The 17,453-nt window shown below is 36.5% G+C and overlaps 1 protein-coding gene and 1 pseudogene across 1 annotated transcript; one reads left to right on the top strand and one right to left on the bottom strand.

Annotated features, from left to right (window-relative positions):
* The first annotated feature begins 98 nt into the window (after positions 1-98).
* On the top strand, positions 99-10,114 carry LOC118040937 (auxin efflux carrier component 2). Its single transcript, XM_035048013.1, has 7 exons — positions 99-521; positions 7,280-7,997; positions 8,135-8,267; positions 8,361-8,446; positions 8,584-8,741; positions 9,532-9,608; positions 10,048-10,114. Exons 1-7 carry the CDS (start codon positions 99-101, stop codon positions 10,112-10,114), a joined length of 1,662 nt encoding a protein of 553 aa, XP_034903904.1.
* A 1,994-nt stretch (positions 10,115-12,108) lies between these two features.
* Positions 12,109-14,125, bottom strand: LOC118040914 (putative UPF0481 protein At3g02645; annotated as a pseudogene).
* Between the last annotated feature and the right edge of the window lie 3,328 nt (positions 14,126-17,453).

Genomic DNA, 17,453 nt, shown 5'->3' with positions numbered 1-17,453 from the left:
TTCTCCAGAAAAGAAAAGAAAAACAGTGAGAAATCCCACAGCACATGAGCCTATATAATTTTCTTTGTAATCCCTGATCAAGTGATTTTGTGTTAAGCATGATTTCCGGTAAGGACATTTACCAGGTTGTTTCGGCGTTGGTTCCTCTCTATGCTGCAATGATATTAGCCTATGGTTCAGTGAGATGGTGGAAAGTTTTTACACCAGATCAGTGCGCAGGCATCAATCGTTTTGTTGCAGTTTTTGCAACTCCTTTTCTCGTTTTTGATTTTATATGTTCTAACAACCCTTACAAAATGAACTTACGCTTCATCGCTGCTGATTCCCTCCAAAAAGTGGTGGTTCTGGTGGTTCTCTTCATTTGGCAAGCCACCACCAGACGCGGCGAGCTTGACTGGACAATCACTCTTTTTTCTCTATCTACTCTTCCCAACACTCTTGTCGTGGGCGTCCCTCTTTTGAAATCCATGTATGGAGAATTCACATCGCCTCTTATGATTCAAGTTTGTTTCATGCAGAGTGTTCTTTGGTATCAGAGCTTTTTGGTATCAGAGCTGGTGGTAGATCATTGCTCATCGGAGGGGTAAGCACACTGAGACACAATATTTAACGTGGTTCGGCAAATTGCCTACATCCACGGGAGAGGTTCATTTTATTTAGAGATAGAGAAAGAATACAATACATGGAGGAGGATCACATCCACTCAACTCCCATCTCTCATTGCTACATAGGGCAGCTGTTGCTGGTGGCAGCAGGGCTGCTAGTGGCAGCCCTTCTCTTTCTTTCTCTCTTCTTCTCTCTTTTGTAGCTCTCCTACAAGACTCTCTCTCTCATTTTGTGATGCACTCTTGGTGTCTATTTATAGGCTTCAATGACAGCTCCTCTTGCTCCTTTGTCATCAATGGTGGCTGCCAAACTCATCTCTTCTTCAACAATGGTGGCTACCAAAGTCAAGGTTGGTGGTTGCCACCAACAAGCCTCCTTCTTTGACTCTCACATGGCAGCCATCTTCTTTGACAAGGCAGCCACATAATTGGCAATATTCCAACAATCACCCCCTTTGCCATTTATGTGGGCAATTGTCATGTTACTTCTTCAACACACGCTTTCTGAACTGGGCTCCTTTCATGGCCCTCACACCTTCTCTAAAGTGTCCCCGCTTGTCGTTATGCGACGGTCTAAACTAGGGCTCCTATCGTGGCTCATAGTTTGGCACATATAATTGGGTAAACATGTGCACCTTCTTCTTCTTCATCTCCATTGACCACCATGATGACCTTTAGATGCCTCCTGATCGAGCAATCTCTTTTTAATAATTCACCACTGTCATTTTCGGTCTCAAATCTCAACAATCGGACCGTACCATTGCATCCGGAATGATCAAATTAGCTGGAAACATGTCTTGAATCGTCCAAATCGCACATCAGACGGCTAAGCTTTGATCAAAACAATTCTTGCCTGATCAACGGCTCAGATTCAATCTCAGATCCGGTTGCACGTAGGATCAGCTACACTGGATCCTATCCCTCGGCTCGCGGCTCGGCTCGCGGCTGATGACATGGCAGGTGGGTCCCGCTATGCTGACATGTTAGTTGACTAGTCAATTGACTTGCTGACTGTGTATGTGATGTCATCCTTGCATCATGATGACGTCATCCTTTGCATGACACTGTTCATGATAACGTCACTGTTCATGTCTACTGTTCACATGGGTCGGGTCAACTCATCCGGGTGAAGAAGACGCGTGGGGCGCGTTGGCGCGCGTGGGTAGACGCCTTGCCGGAGAGTGATGGAGAGTGCGGCCATGTCCGACGTCCGATTTTGACGCTGTTTTCACCAGTGGCTTCGTATCTTCCTCCTCTACACGGTGGGATTGTCAAAACACAATTTTGACAACTTTTATTTTTGAGCAAAGATCAAACACCACTTTAAACCAAAAAGCTCTGATACCATTTTCTGTTTCGTGTATAAATAGAGTGCCCAGTTTATGTTATTGTGTGTGGAGAGAATTGAGAGGAACACTAGAAAGAGAATAGAGAGAGAGAGGGCGTGTATTGTTAAGCTTTTGATTTGTGTAATTGTAAGCTTCGGTTTTGTGTAATAAAACAGTGTGTTTTATCCCCTCTGAGTGTTTCAAAGCCACCACCAGTGGCTCCTCCCACCAACAATTGGTATCAGAGCCCCGTTCGTCGGAAAACAGAAGTGTTTTGGGGTATATCCGAATTTTCAAAATTGTCAAAAACAAGTTTTGATCATTCCACAGTGTAGATCTCATCAAGACGAACTCACTGCCGCAAAAATCAGCCAAATCGGAGTTCGGAGTAGCTTACACGCGCCGCCTGAATATTCAGCCAGTTAGCCCACGCGCATCCCACGCTCCCCGAGGTTGAAGACGACTGACGTGCACGCGCGCCATATTCAAGCCGAGCCGAGCCGTATACGCCGAGTCCTAGCCGAGCCATAAGCCGATTCCAGCCGAGCCACAAGCCGAGCCGTATCTCGCGCCGAGCCGAGCCGCGTTCTAGCCTCAGCCGAGCCGAAGGAATATTCCCAGAATATTCCACAGAATATTCCCAGAATATTCCCGGTTCAACCCAGCGAACCGCCCGCCGTACAGAATTGGTTTTTGGACCGGTTCACCCATTTTCTGACCCGATTTCAACAAAGTCAGACCGGTTCCCGACTATTTGGACCATTCCGGATCGATCTACAGTGTCCGTTTGGCCAAATTCGGCTCCCAAAGAGGTGATATAGTCATTCCAAAAGCAAAATGACTATAGAAGGTACACATACACTCATCCCGAAGCTGACTAAAGACAACTATGATAGTTGGTGCATCAGATTGAAGGCATTCCTTGGGTCACAAGAGTGTTTTGATATTGTACAAACTGGTTATGATGAACCAGAGTCTAAAGAAAGAGAAGATGCTTTACAAGAGGCACAAAAACAAGCCTTGAAAGTCAACAGAAAGAAAGACAACAAAGCCAAGACCATCATCTACCAAGGTCTTGATGAAGATACATTCGAGATCATAGCTTCCGCTGAAACGTCACATGATATATGGGAGGCTCTCCAACAGAAATACAAAGGTGCTGACAGAATCAAGAAGATTCGTCTTCAATCTTTGCGAGGAGAATTTGAGTTATTGCAAATGAAGTCCTCGGAGTCTATTTCTGATTATCACATAAGGATTATGGTGATAGTCAACCAGATGAGGAGAAATGGAGAAGCCATCATCGATGCTCGAATTACTGAAAAAATTTTGAGTTCCCTAGATCCAAAATTCGATTTTGTTGTTGTCGCCATTGAAGAGTCCAAGGAAGTGGACAAGTTGACAGTAGATGAACTTATGAGTTCTTTGCAAGCTCATGAGCAGAAGATAGTAAAGCGAAACGGAGATAAGGCAATTGAGCATGCCTTACAAGCAAAGTTGTCTCTCAAAGACAGATATGAGCAAGGGGAGACTTCATCAAGTGGCTACACCACTCAAGGAGGAAGTCAACAATCTAGAGGAGGATTCCAGAGATTCCAAGGAAGAGGTTCTTGGAATACAAGCTTTAGAGGAAGAGGTGGTAGAAACACCACCAGAGGAGGCCGAGGACAACTAGCATTCACTCCCAGAGGAAGAGGAGGCGGTTACAATAACCGTGACAAGAGAAATATCAAATGTTATAGCTGCAATCAATTTGGGCACTATAGCACTGAATGCCGATGGAAAGCTCCGTTGGAGATACGTGAGCAAGCCAACTATGTAGAGAAGGATGACAGAGAAGAAACTGCATTTCTTGTCCAACAAGGACTTGATAAGAAAAAGGAGGACATATGGTATCTAGATACTGGAGCCAGCAATCACATGTGCGGCTACCGAGAGTTATTTAGTAATCTAGATGAGACCAAGCAAGGTCTAGTTACTTTTGGAGATACCACAAAGGTTCCATTCAAAGGTAAAGGCAACATCCCAGTCAAGATGAAGAATGGCGATTCCAGCTACATCGCCGATGTCTATTATGTCCCAGCCATAAAACAGAACCTAATCAGCTTAGGTCAACTTTTGGAGAGAGGCTATATTTTTTACTCGGAGAATTGTCATCTAGCAATTAGAGACAACAATTGGAGATTAATGGCCTACGTGAAAATGTCCAAGAATAGGATGTTTCCTTTGAACATCCAGTATGATGCAACAAGGTGTTTGAGCGCCATCACCAACAGTGAAGAATGGCTTTGGCACCTGAGGCTTGGACATCTGAATTTCACGAGTCTGAAGATGCTAGCAAGCAAGAAGATGGTCAAAGGTTTGCCTCACATTGATCATCCAGAAGAAGTCTGTGAGAGTTGTGTCCTCAGCAAACATCACAGATCCAGTTTTGCTAAAGAAGTCAACTGGAGAGCAAAGAGGCCACTAGAGTTAGTACACACAGATGTGTGTGGCCCAATCACGCCTATGTCGACTGGACAAAATAGGTATTCCTCACTTTTACTGATGATTTTTAGTAGAAAAAACGTGGATATACTTTCTGAAGAGGAAGTCAGAAGTATTCAATTGTTTTAAAGATTTTAAAGCAATTGTGGAGAAGCAAACTGGTTATACGATCAGAACAGTAAGATCTGATCAAGGAGGAGAATATACAGCCAATGACTTTGAAGCCTATTGTACACAACAAGGCATCAGACATCAAACAACGCCAGCTTATACACCACAACTGAACGGTGTAGCAGAAAGGAAGAATCGCACGATTCTTGACATGGCAAGAAGTCTGCTCAAAGCAAAGAAGTTGCCCAAGCAATACTGGGCTGAAGCTGTATCATGTGCAGTGTATCTGTTGAATCGCTGCCCGACCAGAAGTTTGCAAGGAGTTACTCCAGAAGAAGCATGGAGTGGTCACAAACCAAGTGTTACTCATCTACGAGTCTTTGGTTGTGTGGCATATGCAAAGATCCCAGATGCAAGAAGGAGAAAGCTCGATGATAAGAGCGAGAAATGCATCTTTGTCGGATATGGTGAAAGAAGGATGGGATACAGGCTATATAATCCCATCACGAAGAAGGTGATTACAAGTAGAGATGTTATCTTTGAAGAAGATAAATCTTGGGCATGGAATGGTGATCAAGAAGCAGTCAAATGGATCACCACTGATTTAATCCTTGAAGGTGAAGAAGTACCAACAGTACTTGTCGAAGAACCGATTGTGCCAGCAGTTGAACCACAAAGTCCGGTACACAGTTTTCCTGTATTCAACAGGAGGAACACACCAGGAGCATCATCATCAACACCACCATCAGCATCCTCGTCAGAAGGACCAAGAAGGATGCGGAATCTTGAAGAGTTGTACGATACCACTCAGGTTATGGAAGATACAACTCTGTTTTGTTTCTTTGCAGATAGTGACCCACTAAGCTTCGATGAAGCTATCACAGACGAGAAGTGGATAGAAGCAATGGATGAAGAAATACATGCCATTGAGAAGAATGATACCTGGAAGCTGACTTATCTACCAGAAAACAAGAAAGCAATAGGTGTCAAATGGGTCTACAAGACAAAGAAGAACGCCAAAGGAGAAGTGCAAAGATACAAAGCCAGATTAGTGGCTAAAGGCTACAAACAGAGAGAAGGCATTGACTATGGAGAAGTATTTGCTCCAGTAGCCCGGCTAGAAACAATCAGACTGATGATCTCACTAGCTGCACAACATAGATGGAAGATCTATCAACTCGATGTGAAGTCAGCATTTCTGAATGGCTTCCTAGAAGAAGAGATCTATGTTGAACAACCACTTGGATACATTGATGCTGAAAATGAAGGCAAAGTATACAAGTTGAAGAAAGCTCTCTATGGTTTGAAGCAAGCTCCGCGTGCTTGGAATACTAGAATTGACAGGTATTTTCAAGATAATGGATTTGAGAAATGTCCATATGAACACGCCATATATGTGAAGAAAGGAGCAGATGGCAGCATCTTATTTGCGTGCCTATATGTTGATGACTTGATATTCACCGGCAACAACCCTACCATGTTTGAAGACTTCAAACAAAGCATGGTACAGGAGTTTGAAATGACTGACATTGGTTTAATGTCACATTTTCTTGGCTTAGAAGTAACGCAGAAGGAAGAAGGGATTTTTGTATCCCAAAGCGGTTACGCCAAAGATATTCTTGAAAGGTTCAAGATGGAAAGCTGCAATCCGGTATCAACTCCAGTTGAGAATGGAGTGGAATTGAGGAAGAGTAAGGTTGGAAATGTTGATCCAACTTACTTCAAAAGCTTAGTAGGAAGCTTAAGGTACTTGACATGTACCAGACCGGATATACTCTACGGAGTCGGACTCGTCAGCAGATACATGGAGACACCAGACCAGTCTCACTTGAATGCAGCCAAGAGAATTCTTCGCTACATCAAAGGCACAATGAATGAAGGTATGTTTTATACCTCAAGTAAAGACTTTAATCTTGTAGGCTACTCGGATAGTGATTGGGGTAGAGATCTGGATGAAAGGAAAAGCACAACAGGGTTTGTCTTTTTCATGGGAGACACATCTTTCACTTGGTCATCCAAGAAGCAATCGATTGTCACATTATCAAGCTGTGAAGCTGAGTATGTTGCTGCCAACTCAGCCGTATGCCATTCAATATGGTTAAGGAATATGCTGAAGTTTTTGGGATTTCCTCAAGAAAATCCTACGAAGATTTATATTGATAATCGATCAGCAATCGCATTGGCAAAGAATCCAGTGTATCATGAGAGGAGCAAACACATTGATACACGTCATCACTTTATCCGGGAACATGTGAAGAATGAAGAAGTCCAACTGATATCTTGCAACACAAATGATCAAGTTGCTGACATCTTCACAAAGCCATTGAAAGGAGAAGTATTCATCCGATTAAAGTTCATGCTTGGCATGACATCCCTCGATTGAGTTTAAGGGGGAGATTTGTTGAATATTAAACTCAATCCAGAAGGTTCCAGTCAAGGAAGGCAACCACCCACCGACCAGCCGCAGCCGCCAGCCACCAGCCGCAGCCGCCAGCCGCCTTCACACCACCGGCCGCCAGCCGCCTTCACATTTGGAAAGTTTGAATTTTTGTATTCTGTTTCGTGTATAAATAGAGTGCCCAGTTTATGTTATTGTGTGTGGAGAGAATTGAGAGGAACACTAGAAAGAGAATAGAGAGAGAGAGGGCGTGTATTGTTAAGCTTTTGATTTGTGTAATTGTAAGCTTCGGTTTTGTGTAATAAAACAGTGTGTTTTATCCCCTCTGAGTGTTTCAAAGCCACCACCAGTGGCTCCTCCCACCAACACTTTGGTACACTCTGCTGCTGTCCATGTTTGAATACAGAGCTGCAAAGAGACTCGTTGCCGGGCAGTTTCCTGAAACAGCCGCCTCTATTTCCTCTTTCAAGGTTGATCCGGCTGTTGTTTCTCTCGGTGGTCACGAACCACTAGAGACGGATGCTGAGATTGATGATGATGGCAAGCTCCGAGTGGTGGTAAGAAGATCAAGTGCAACTTCCTCAAATTTCTCATCGCGCGACAGGTTCGACGGATGGAACCCGGTCCTAAGTGTTCATCTTCCACCAAGAGCTTCAAACTTCTCCAGCGTAGAGGTTTTCTCCGTACAATCCTCACCAAGGGCTTCAAGTTACAGGCAGACAGATCTCCCTAACTTAACTAGTAGTTTTGGAGACATTTACTCATTACAATCCTCAAGGAATTCTGTTCCAAGGATTTCTTCAAATCTCGAGGAGGAAATGAGAAGGAAAAATGGAGTTGCTTTTCCAGGTTCTCCAAGCTGTGCAGTACCACAAAAGGAAGGTGGTGGGGCGCCGCCACCTAACAAAGACCTTCACATGTTTGTTTGGAGTTCAAGTATTTCCTCTAATATCTCTGATCATAGATATCTGAGAGCTGATCAAATAAATGGCAGACACACCTACCCTGATCATCCCTTCAATGGAGCAGCTCCTCAACAGGACAACATTGCTGCTGCTGCTTCAACAGGTACCATATATACCGCTACTTGCATGCATGCATCAAGAAATTAAAAATCATATAATTACTGCTAGCTGTTAATTAGGATTATACGTCATAATCCCTGGCTGGCTAGCTAGCTAGATCTTCTTTCTGTTTCCATTCAGCGAAGAAACAACAGATGCCTCCGGCGACTGTCGTGGCTCGACTTATCGCTATGATGGTGGGGAGGAAGCTCGTTAGAAACCCTAACACTTACGCAAGCTTGCTGGGCCTGCTATGGTCTTTGATATCATTTAGGTATCTGGAAGCTTTTGCTGTTGCTGCTGTAGCTAGAGCATACACACACACACACCATGGATAGCACTGATCATGAAACAAAAACACATACAGGTGGAGCATCAAGTTGCCATTGATCGTGGATGGATCTGTAAGAATATTATCCAACGCTGGTTTGGGAATGGCTATGTTCAGTCTAGGTACGTTATACGTTATTAATTAATTATCTTTAATCAACAACTTTTATTTTAATTAATAAAACTATAGTATTTTTATTATAATAATATTAATTGAATGATTAATCAATTAATTACTAGTTATTTGAGATGATGTGCAGGTTTATTCGCAGCGTTACAGCCCAATGTCATAGCTTCTGGAAAGGTTTTAGCGTTGATTTCCATGGCTATTAAATTCTTGATCGGACCAGCAGTCATTGCCGCAGCATCTCTTGCCATTGGTCTTCGCGGTGATCTCCTGAGTGTAGCTATTGTTCAGGTAACAAGCCATTGTTAGCTGCTCCTAGTATTCGTGCTATAAGCCTATAACACTGTAGGTTTTTCTTTAAAAAAAAAAAAAAACAAAAACTATCCTTGATCCAACATTGTTTTTATAAAAAAAAACTCGCGAATGAAAGTCTAAATGATTGTAAATTAATTCATAATATGTAAATATGATGCTAAAATATTCTTATGTTATATATATTATACTTAAAAAAATTACAATAGGGTTATTAAATAATCTATCAAATATAAACTCTTGGATAAACTATAATTAGCTAGTCAATCCGTCACTGAATAATATACTAATATGTAGTTGGTAATATTTATAAATATGTAGTTTGTAATATCCGAATAGAATATAATTAGGTAGTCAGTCCATCACTGAATCTACAAGTATATATGTAGTTGTTAATATATATTGAGATGATGCTAAAAATATTCGTATATATGTTATATTATACTTAGAAATTGTAGTTATGTTCTTTGTGTGGATAAATGCCTAGTTTATTTCTCAATATTTATATAAAAAATAAAAAGCTTGATTAACAGATTAAGGTAGTGTTTGGGGCTGTGTTTCTACCTGCGTTTTGTAAAATTTTAAATTTTTTTTTTTACTAAAATTGAGTGCGGTTTGTACCTTTTGGATCGTTTTGATGTGCTGATGTCAAAAATAATTTTTAAAAAATAAAAAAAATCATTGGCATATATTTCAGCACGAAAAATAATTTGAAAAGCAACCACTACCACACTGTCAAACACGCTCTAATTCAATGGACTGTTGGCAGGCTGCACTTCCATCAGGCATTCTTCCTTTCATATTTGCCAAGGAGTACAATCTCCACGCGAATATACAGAGCACTTCGTAAGTTTTTCATGCTCTATTGTTAATTATACACAGAATTAGCAAATAAGAGGCCTAAATTTAGAATCATCACCACACGGCTGCCTCCTCCTTCGTTAACATTTCCTTCTCATCACCACCTTAATTACATGTAAAGCTTTTGTTGCAAGAACATTTTCTCTTTGCAAAATATAATCAAATGATGGGCACCGAGCTCGCATCTCTGATATATCCCTACATAAGAATTAGAAAGACAATGCTGAATGAACTAATTTTTGTATTAATTTATTTGACTAAATAATGTATATCTAAGTGATCATATTCTCATAGTTTAATATTCCACTAGTCATGGAAAAGATCTCGAAAATGGTAAGAGTCGATCTTGCCATCACAATTCTATATATCACATCAGCTAGCTAGTGAAATGCTCAAGTTCTACGTTTTTGCTAATTCTCTGTAGGGTCATTTTTGGAATGGTGGTTGCCTTGCCTGTTACAATAATATATTATGTGCTTTTGGACTTTTAACTTCCAAATGAAGAAAGAGGCAGACAAGAGTAATTAAAGTGATGTAGAATTCAAGGATGGCTTGCTTGGCTAGGCTGGAGTCAAGGACAAATTTGCTATGGGGTTCGGTTGTGATTTACAAATGTAGTGTATACATTCACTTGTGTTTCTTACCTGCTTTCACTTGTACCCTACATCTTCCTCAAGTTTTAGCAAGTAGTAAAAAATATGTTGAAATACTACTAATGTTTTTTCTACTGGGAAAAAAAATCTTATTTGGCGTGAGGGTTCATCTGATATAATCTATAACTTTGCGAATCTAAATATAATCTCTACAACCCATAAAAACATAGATTAACTAAAATAAATTTCAAGATAATATCTTTCTTTAACATTAAAATAATTAATAAATATATTGGATTGACTTGGATCAACTCGGGTTATGAGACTATGATAGAAAATAAATCAAAATAAATTATAAACTAACTCTCAATTAACCCAATTTTTAAGGATAAAATTAAAAAAAAAAAAACATAAAAAAAGTAACCAAAGTTAACTTCTCAAACCTGCGATATGGATCATAAGACTAAGATATTCCAATGGAAAGTAAATCAAAATAAATTATGAACTAATTCTCAATTAACTCAATGTTGAAGAATAAAATTAAAAAAAAAAGATATAAAAAAGTAACATAAGTTAACTTGTCAAGCCTGTCACATGGATTATAAGACCGGAATAACCTCATGAAAAGTAAATCAAAATACATTATGAATCTCAATCTTTAACTTGCCCAAATTATGGGATGAGATTAAAAAAAGAGCATAAAAAAATAATACTAGTCAATCCGCCAAACCTATGACCCGAGTCATCAGACCAAGATAACCTTATAGAAAAAAAAAAAAAAAAAAAAAAAAAAAAATGATTCAACTTGGGTTAGCCTGTCAAATCCACGACTTTGATCATGAGACTAAGATAACATCATAAAGAGCAAATCAAAACAAGTTATGAACCTCAATTTATAATTGGCCTTGTCAAATCCAATATTGAATGATGAAATTTATAAAAATTCTAATTAAAAAATGACAAAGAAAATAAGTCAAGCAACCCGGGTTAAGCTGTTAAGCATTATTATTAAATCATGAGGCAGGGATAAACCTAATAAAAAATGAATCTAAATAAATCATAAAGCCTAATTTTCAATCGAAGATAATATTAAATGATGATAATGAGGAAAAAAAATAGTCAATTAAAAAAATAAAAAATAATATTTGAATCAATTGGGTTAACTCGTCAAACTCATGACTCGAATCATGAGATGAGAACAACCCAATAAAAAAAAAAATTAATGTTGAAGGACCTGTAACCCGAATCATGAGACCAAAATAACCTCTTAGAAAAAAAACAAAAAATAATGACCTAATTTAACCCCTCCCTTATGAGACCGGGGTTAAATTGTCAAAACTCGATATCTTAATCATGAGACCAAGATATCCATATAGAAAACAAATAAAAAATATATTATAAAGCTTAATTTCTAATCGATAAACTTTTGAAAGATGAAATAAGAAAAAAATTCAAACGTGCTTTTGTAAATAAAGAACCTGAAGAGATATTCAAAAAATTCATGTATGCATTTAATTAAATAAATCAAGAACTCTTTATGCAACAAAAAAAGTATCGAGTCCAAACCTTACCCAGCCAAAATTAATCAACTAAATTTGTGACCCGAGTCATAAATTTAATTGGGATGAATAATTTTTTTATATAATGTTTTTTTTTATCTAAAATAGAAACTTATAAAATTAAAAACTAATAAAATATCAAAGTGATTAAAAAAAAATTATGCCAAAAAAAATTACAGTTCCAATTAACAATAAAAAAAAATATTAAGTGATGGATTTTTTTTTATTAAAAAAAGCAAGAAAAAAAATACAATTATAATAGGTATAAACAAAAAACAAAAGAGTAAAAAAAGCCCAGTATCTTGGGCTAGGAAGGCCCAAGCATGCGGAAGATTTGAAATTGAAAAAACGGTGATGAATATGAGTTTCATTGCGTTCTTAAGTAGAAGAGCAGTACAAAGGATAAAAAATTAAATAATTTGAATTGTCAACATTTATATGATTTGATATTACAAATACAATGATATATATATACTTAGAAAAATAAATACATAAATAAAACAAATGAAACAATTAATTAATTAACTTGGACACAAATATACAGCACACATGGTTGGTATGCTAGAGCAACATGCATGGATCATCGATCGGCTAGCCAGCCAGCCCTAGCCCTCGTAAAAATCAATGTGAAAGATGCGATAGCATTTAAAAACTGTGCAAAACGATTCTATGGCCAGTAAGAGCATGAGAAAAATGGCAGCGACCAACGTGAGATACTGCCATGAAGAGAACACAGACCGCTTCATGAACTTTCTTATCTTCACCATCCAGAGGCTACCATGATACTTATTCACATCTTCAATCACCTTATCTAAAATTGGAGCTTTTGTCAATCTAATAGCCTTGCTGTCGCTCATCCCATTCAACATATTCGCCACCTCCTCATCACTCTTCAAACGGTTCAAAATAATGCCTCTTTCTCTTAGCAATCCACGTCCTCTTCAGTGTCAATGATCCCGTTCAACAATTCTATGTATCGAGTAAAAATCAAGGGTCCTGATGCGTTTGATATCTCATATGCCATCAAGTTTCTAAACACAACCTCTGTGTTTATGTCTAAACTAATCGTGGGCAGGTAAAATGCAGCTTTGTCTTTGTCGAAATTAATGGTTGAGATGTTTCCCCTGGTAGGGATGAAAGAAACACCAGAATTTGAGAGCTCGGTGACTGAAGGAATTGTGATCTCTTCTACAATGGTGGCTTGTTCTTGCTGGTAGTACTAGAGCCCTCATCTTCTGTGTTAATGAGATCATCTGGTGATATATGCAGGAGTTTAGATAGGATTGTCCAAGAAAATTTCAACTTGATTGTCACAGTTGATGAGATGTTCTTGATCAGGAGACCTACTGGCCCTGTCGTTAGTTGTGAAACCGTATTCCAAATCTCTTTCAGGAGTTGTTTTACGTAATTCGAATCAAACCCAAACCCTTCACTTTCTAGCTTATCAGCTTCGATTTGATCTGCAAACTCTTCAGATATCTCGACCGGTTCTTCCACTTTCGGTACGATAATGTCATACAAGAGGTCTAACAAGTGGGAATGCTCCAAGATTATCTGAGACTTTGGCAACTCGATCGTCTTGAAAGGAGAGAGATCTTTAGCTAATCCCATTATCATGGAAAGCAGCATCTCATCAGCCGATTCAACTGAAAGGTGTTGAAATTCGAGCACCTTTCTCAATACAAACAACGGTACTTGATTCTCGAGCATCACCATATCTCTTAGAATCACATGATGAACCGATTTCCTCTTTGAATAATCAAGCAAATGGGACATTCGTGACGTAACCACCCTCGATGAACTCGAAGTTTCTTTGAAGGAGTAAATTTGAAGAAACTCGAGCAAGAATGAAACATCCAGAGCCATCATCCATGCTAGTGTTTCAGCATTAAAGCTCAAGTACTTGTGGTAGCATGCCCTAATCTTCGGTTCAAGCTTTATCAATTGCTCGACAAGATTTTCGAACCTGTGGCTGCTATGAAGTTGGTTTTGCAGTTTCTTGGCTGCAGATAGCTTATAGCACTCCATCTCATGAAGATCTGGACGCAAATAATGGTACGGACCTAGTGAAAGTTGTTGTGGAGTATAAGTGTCGGGATGGGAAGACATCAAGGTTTTGGGGACAGTAAAAATGCACACAGGATCTTCATCGTCATCTTCAAGCTCCTTTTCGAGCGCTCGACCGACGTTAATAACCCATTGATACTCGTCGAAATTCGAACTCGAACAACATGACATGGTGGGTTGGTCCTGAGACATGTTCGTTGGTTTCAGGCAGATTAGCTGGGTTTTGTTTTGTTTCTCTCCTTTTTTTCTCTTGCAATTTTGGTGCTATATATATACATAGGAGGCGAAGACCTAGCTAGGGTTTTTATATGAGTTTATGAGCATCACTTTCATTGATGTTTTGTTTTTTGTTTTGTTGAATTTCATTGATGTTTTGACCTTATCAATGCATGGCCATGCCTGGCTCTTAGAATATTCATACGCGGTAGCAAGATGAGTGTCAAAAGGAAATTCTTACGTTCCAAAGTGGCTTTGAAAGTCAGTAACGGCAGCGCGCCATGCGTTATCATGCCTGGTGAGTTGTTTTTTCGCCGTGGAAGGAAATAATATGATTGTGATTATTTTTTAAAATATTTTTTATTTAAAAATATATTAAAATAATATTTTTTTTATTTTGTAAAAGGTATTTTTAATATTAATATATTAAAATGATTTAGAAATATTAAAAAAATAAATATTTTCTAAAAATTTTTAAAATTATTTTCGAAACTCAAACAAATAAGTCTCGAAAGAGATTTAATAACAAGAAAATCCAAAATAAAGATGCATGATTTCCATTATAAATAGAAAATAATATAATCTTACATTATGTATTTTTACGTTTTAAAAATATTTCTAAAAAAATTTAAATTTTTTTTATATATTTCAAATTAATAAATTTTTAGTATTTTCAGATTATTTTAATATATTAATATTAAAAATAATTTTTTAAAAAATATAAAAATATATTATATTAATATTTTTTTAAATAAAAACATTTTAAAAACCAACCCGATTTTTATTCCAAGCAACCCGGCTGCCTTATTAGCAGAACAAGGGTATATGGATGGAATTAACATTAAGAAAAGTGAAGGGAGGCCCTTTTATTTTTCATTTTTTTCCTGGAATGACACGTGCAATTGGTCCCATCAGCTGAATGATGTGTAAGCTCCTTGCGACTACAAGGAAATCACTGCAAATTTATATTGGTCATCATTTTGGGGTCAAAGGGTCAATTTCTTCTTCTTCTTCTTCTTCGATTTTTCGTAATTTCTAAGATAAGATTTCCTTTACTTTTGCAACAGAAACTAATTAGAATCACTCTTCTTTATTATTCTTGATTTATAGGATAAGATCTGATCCCTTGACTTTTAGCCAAACAAACGGATTAGCATTCATTTACTCTCCTTTTTCTTGCATTAATCCTGATCCCTTTGAATATAACTGAGTTGACAAACCCACTACTATTCACGTTGAATTAAAAACAAAAATTTAAAGGGTATAATTTAATTAATTAGATTTTAAATTTACTTTTTAGATATTATTATTTTGAATTTTATAAATTTAGGGTTACTAAAAATTTATATAATTTTTAATTTTAAAATTTATAAAATTAGTTGAGTTATGTATAAATTAATTCAGATATTTATATTAATAAAAATAGATCAAATCTTAAATAAATGAATGTAGAAGTGAAAGACGGCGTTCAAGGTTTCGAAAGTCACCAAGGACGTAGTTTCATGGTTTCAAGATTCAAAAGTCGTGGCATTGAAGTCTATTTTTAATAAAACACTTCTACAGGTTAAAAGGGATAATTGCGCATGCCAAATTTGGTTTTAACACTCAAAAGAGAAGAAGATAGATGAAGCTTTAATTATTGACTTTGATTTATGATGTTACAATATCTGGCACGGTTTAATTATTTTCTTGTGTTCAAGCCAAATGTATTTAACATCCAGCTGTCAAACTTGAATTTATTATTTGAATAACGTGTGAAAATGTGAATTAATTCACGTTTTTGAAAATTTTAATTTTGTTTTTGTTAAAAATTAAAATTTACATCATTCAAGATTTTGATTTGATGTGTTGATTTAAAAAAAATTTAAAAAAAATAAAAAAATATATTATTTTGATATATTTTAAAATAAAAAATACATTGAAAAGTAATCGCAATCACTCTTAAACAGGCCCTTAATAAATACGAACACATGAAAAGCTATTTTTTTTTTATAAAAAAATCTTAAATCAAAGACGATATTTAAGATTGCACCTTCATATATATATATATATATATATATATATATATATATATATTCAATTAATTTTTTAATAGAAAACTAATTGCTTTGGCCACACGTTGCTATATAAATGTAATTTAGACCATTAGTAATTGTCAACCAGTGAGAATCAAATTTAAATATTTGAGTTAATTGTAACTAATTAAATTAAATATATAAAACATGCACCATATAAATGTATTATAATATACAGTCGATGATGCAAATTTGATTTTAAGACGTAAATCATCCAAGAAACATTAGAATGACGTAGTCGAATTTGAGGCAGAGAGCTCCGTTTATTTGCTGAAAAATAGTTTTTTTTTTTAAAGTGAATTCCAGAAAAGTAAATTCCGAAAAAGTATTTTCCGGTGTTTGGTAGTGTAATAGAAAATGAGTTGAAAAAACATTTTCCAGTGTTTGATTATGTCATGGAAAATAAGCTCGAAAATAACTTATTAATATTTTATTTTTCTCAAGTTTATTAAAATAATAAGGAACAAAATCTTACAAATTAAAAAGTTGAATGAGAATGAAATTGAAAAAAATATATAATTTCATAAATTATCTCAAATAAAATAAATAATAATCAAAATAATAGACATTAAATCTGAAAAATTAAAAAAAAAATGAAAGATGAATAAATTAAAATAATAACAATCAACATTTCATAAATTATTTCAAATAAAATAAATAACAATCAAAAGAATGAGGATCAAATTTGATAGATAAAAAATTTCAATAAAAATATGATAAGGAAAAAGCAAATAGCAATTATAAAAATAAGGACCAAAGTTAATATAAAAATAAAATTTTAAGAGATGAAATTGAAAAATAAATATTCAAAACAAAATTATATATAGCAATCAAAAGTTTGATGATCAAATTTGATATAATCAACAAATAATGACATTTCTAAATTTTTTCACAACTTCCGAAAAGTGTTTTCCCCCCAAATTTTTCAGGAAAACACTTTCCTGAAAACCAAGTCAAATTTTTCTTTTACTGGAAAGTATTTTCCATTGACCAACTTTCCTACTGGCAAACAAACACAGGAAAGTTTGGAAAGTGATTTTTCAGAAACCACTTTCCGAAAAACAAACACAGCTAAAGAAAAAACACTTTCCTGAAAACCAATTCAAAATTTTCTTTGACTGAAATTGACTGGAAAGTATTTTCCGTTGACCGGAAAGTGTTTTCTGTTGACTAAAAAGTATTTTCTGTTGACCAGAAAATGTTTTCCGTTGACCAACTTTCCTAATAACAAATAAATATAGGAAAGTTTGGAAAATAGTTTCCAGAAAACTACTTTCTAGAAAACAAACATGGCGTTAAGGAATTCTTGATTGGCAACAG

The sequence above is a fragment of the Populus alba genome, chromosome 1, assembly GCF_005239225.2.
Source record: "Populus alba chromosome 1, ASM523922v2, whole genome shotgun sequence".
Classification (NCBI taxonomy): domain Eukaryota; kingdom Viridiplantae; phylum Streptophyta; class Magnoliopsida; order Malpighiales; family Salicaceae; genus Populus; species Populus alba.
This window is presented reverse-complemented; position numbering and strand designations above follow the sequence as displayed.

What these genes read in the sequence shown, in the direction of transcription:
- LOC118040937 (XM_035048013.1), top strand. Translation starts at nt 99, where the DNA reads ATGATTTCCGGTAAGGACATTTACCAGGTTGTTTCGGCGTTGGTTCCT. An exon ending in TGCTGCTGCTGCTTCAACAG is followed by an intron (nt 7,998 to 8,134) that starts GTACCATATATA and finishes GTTTCCATTCAG; the next exon opens with CGAAGAAACAACAGATGCCT. An exon ending in TGAGTGTAGCTATTGTTCAG is followed by an intron (nt 8,742 to 9,531) that starts GTAACAAGCCAT and finishes GACTGTTGGCAG; the next exon opens with GCTGCACTTCCATCAGGCAT.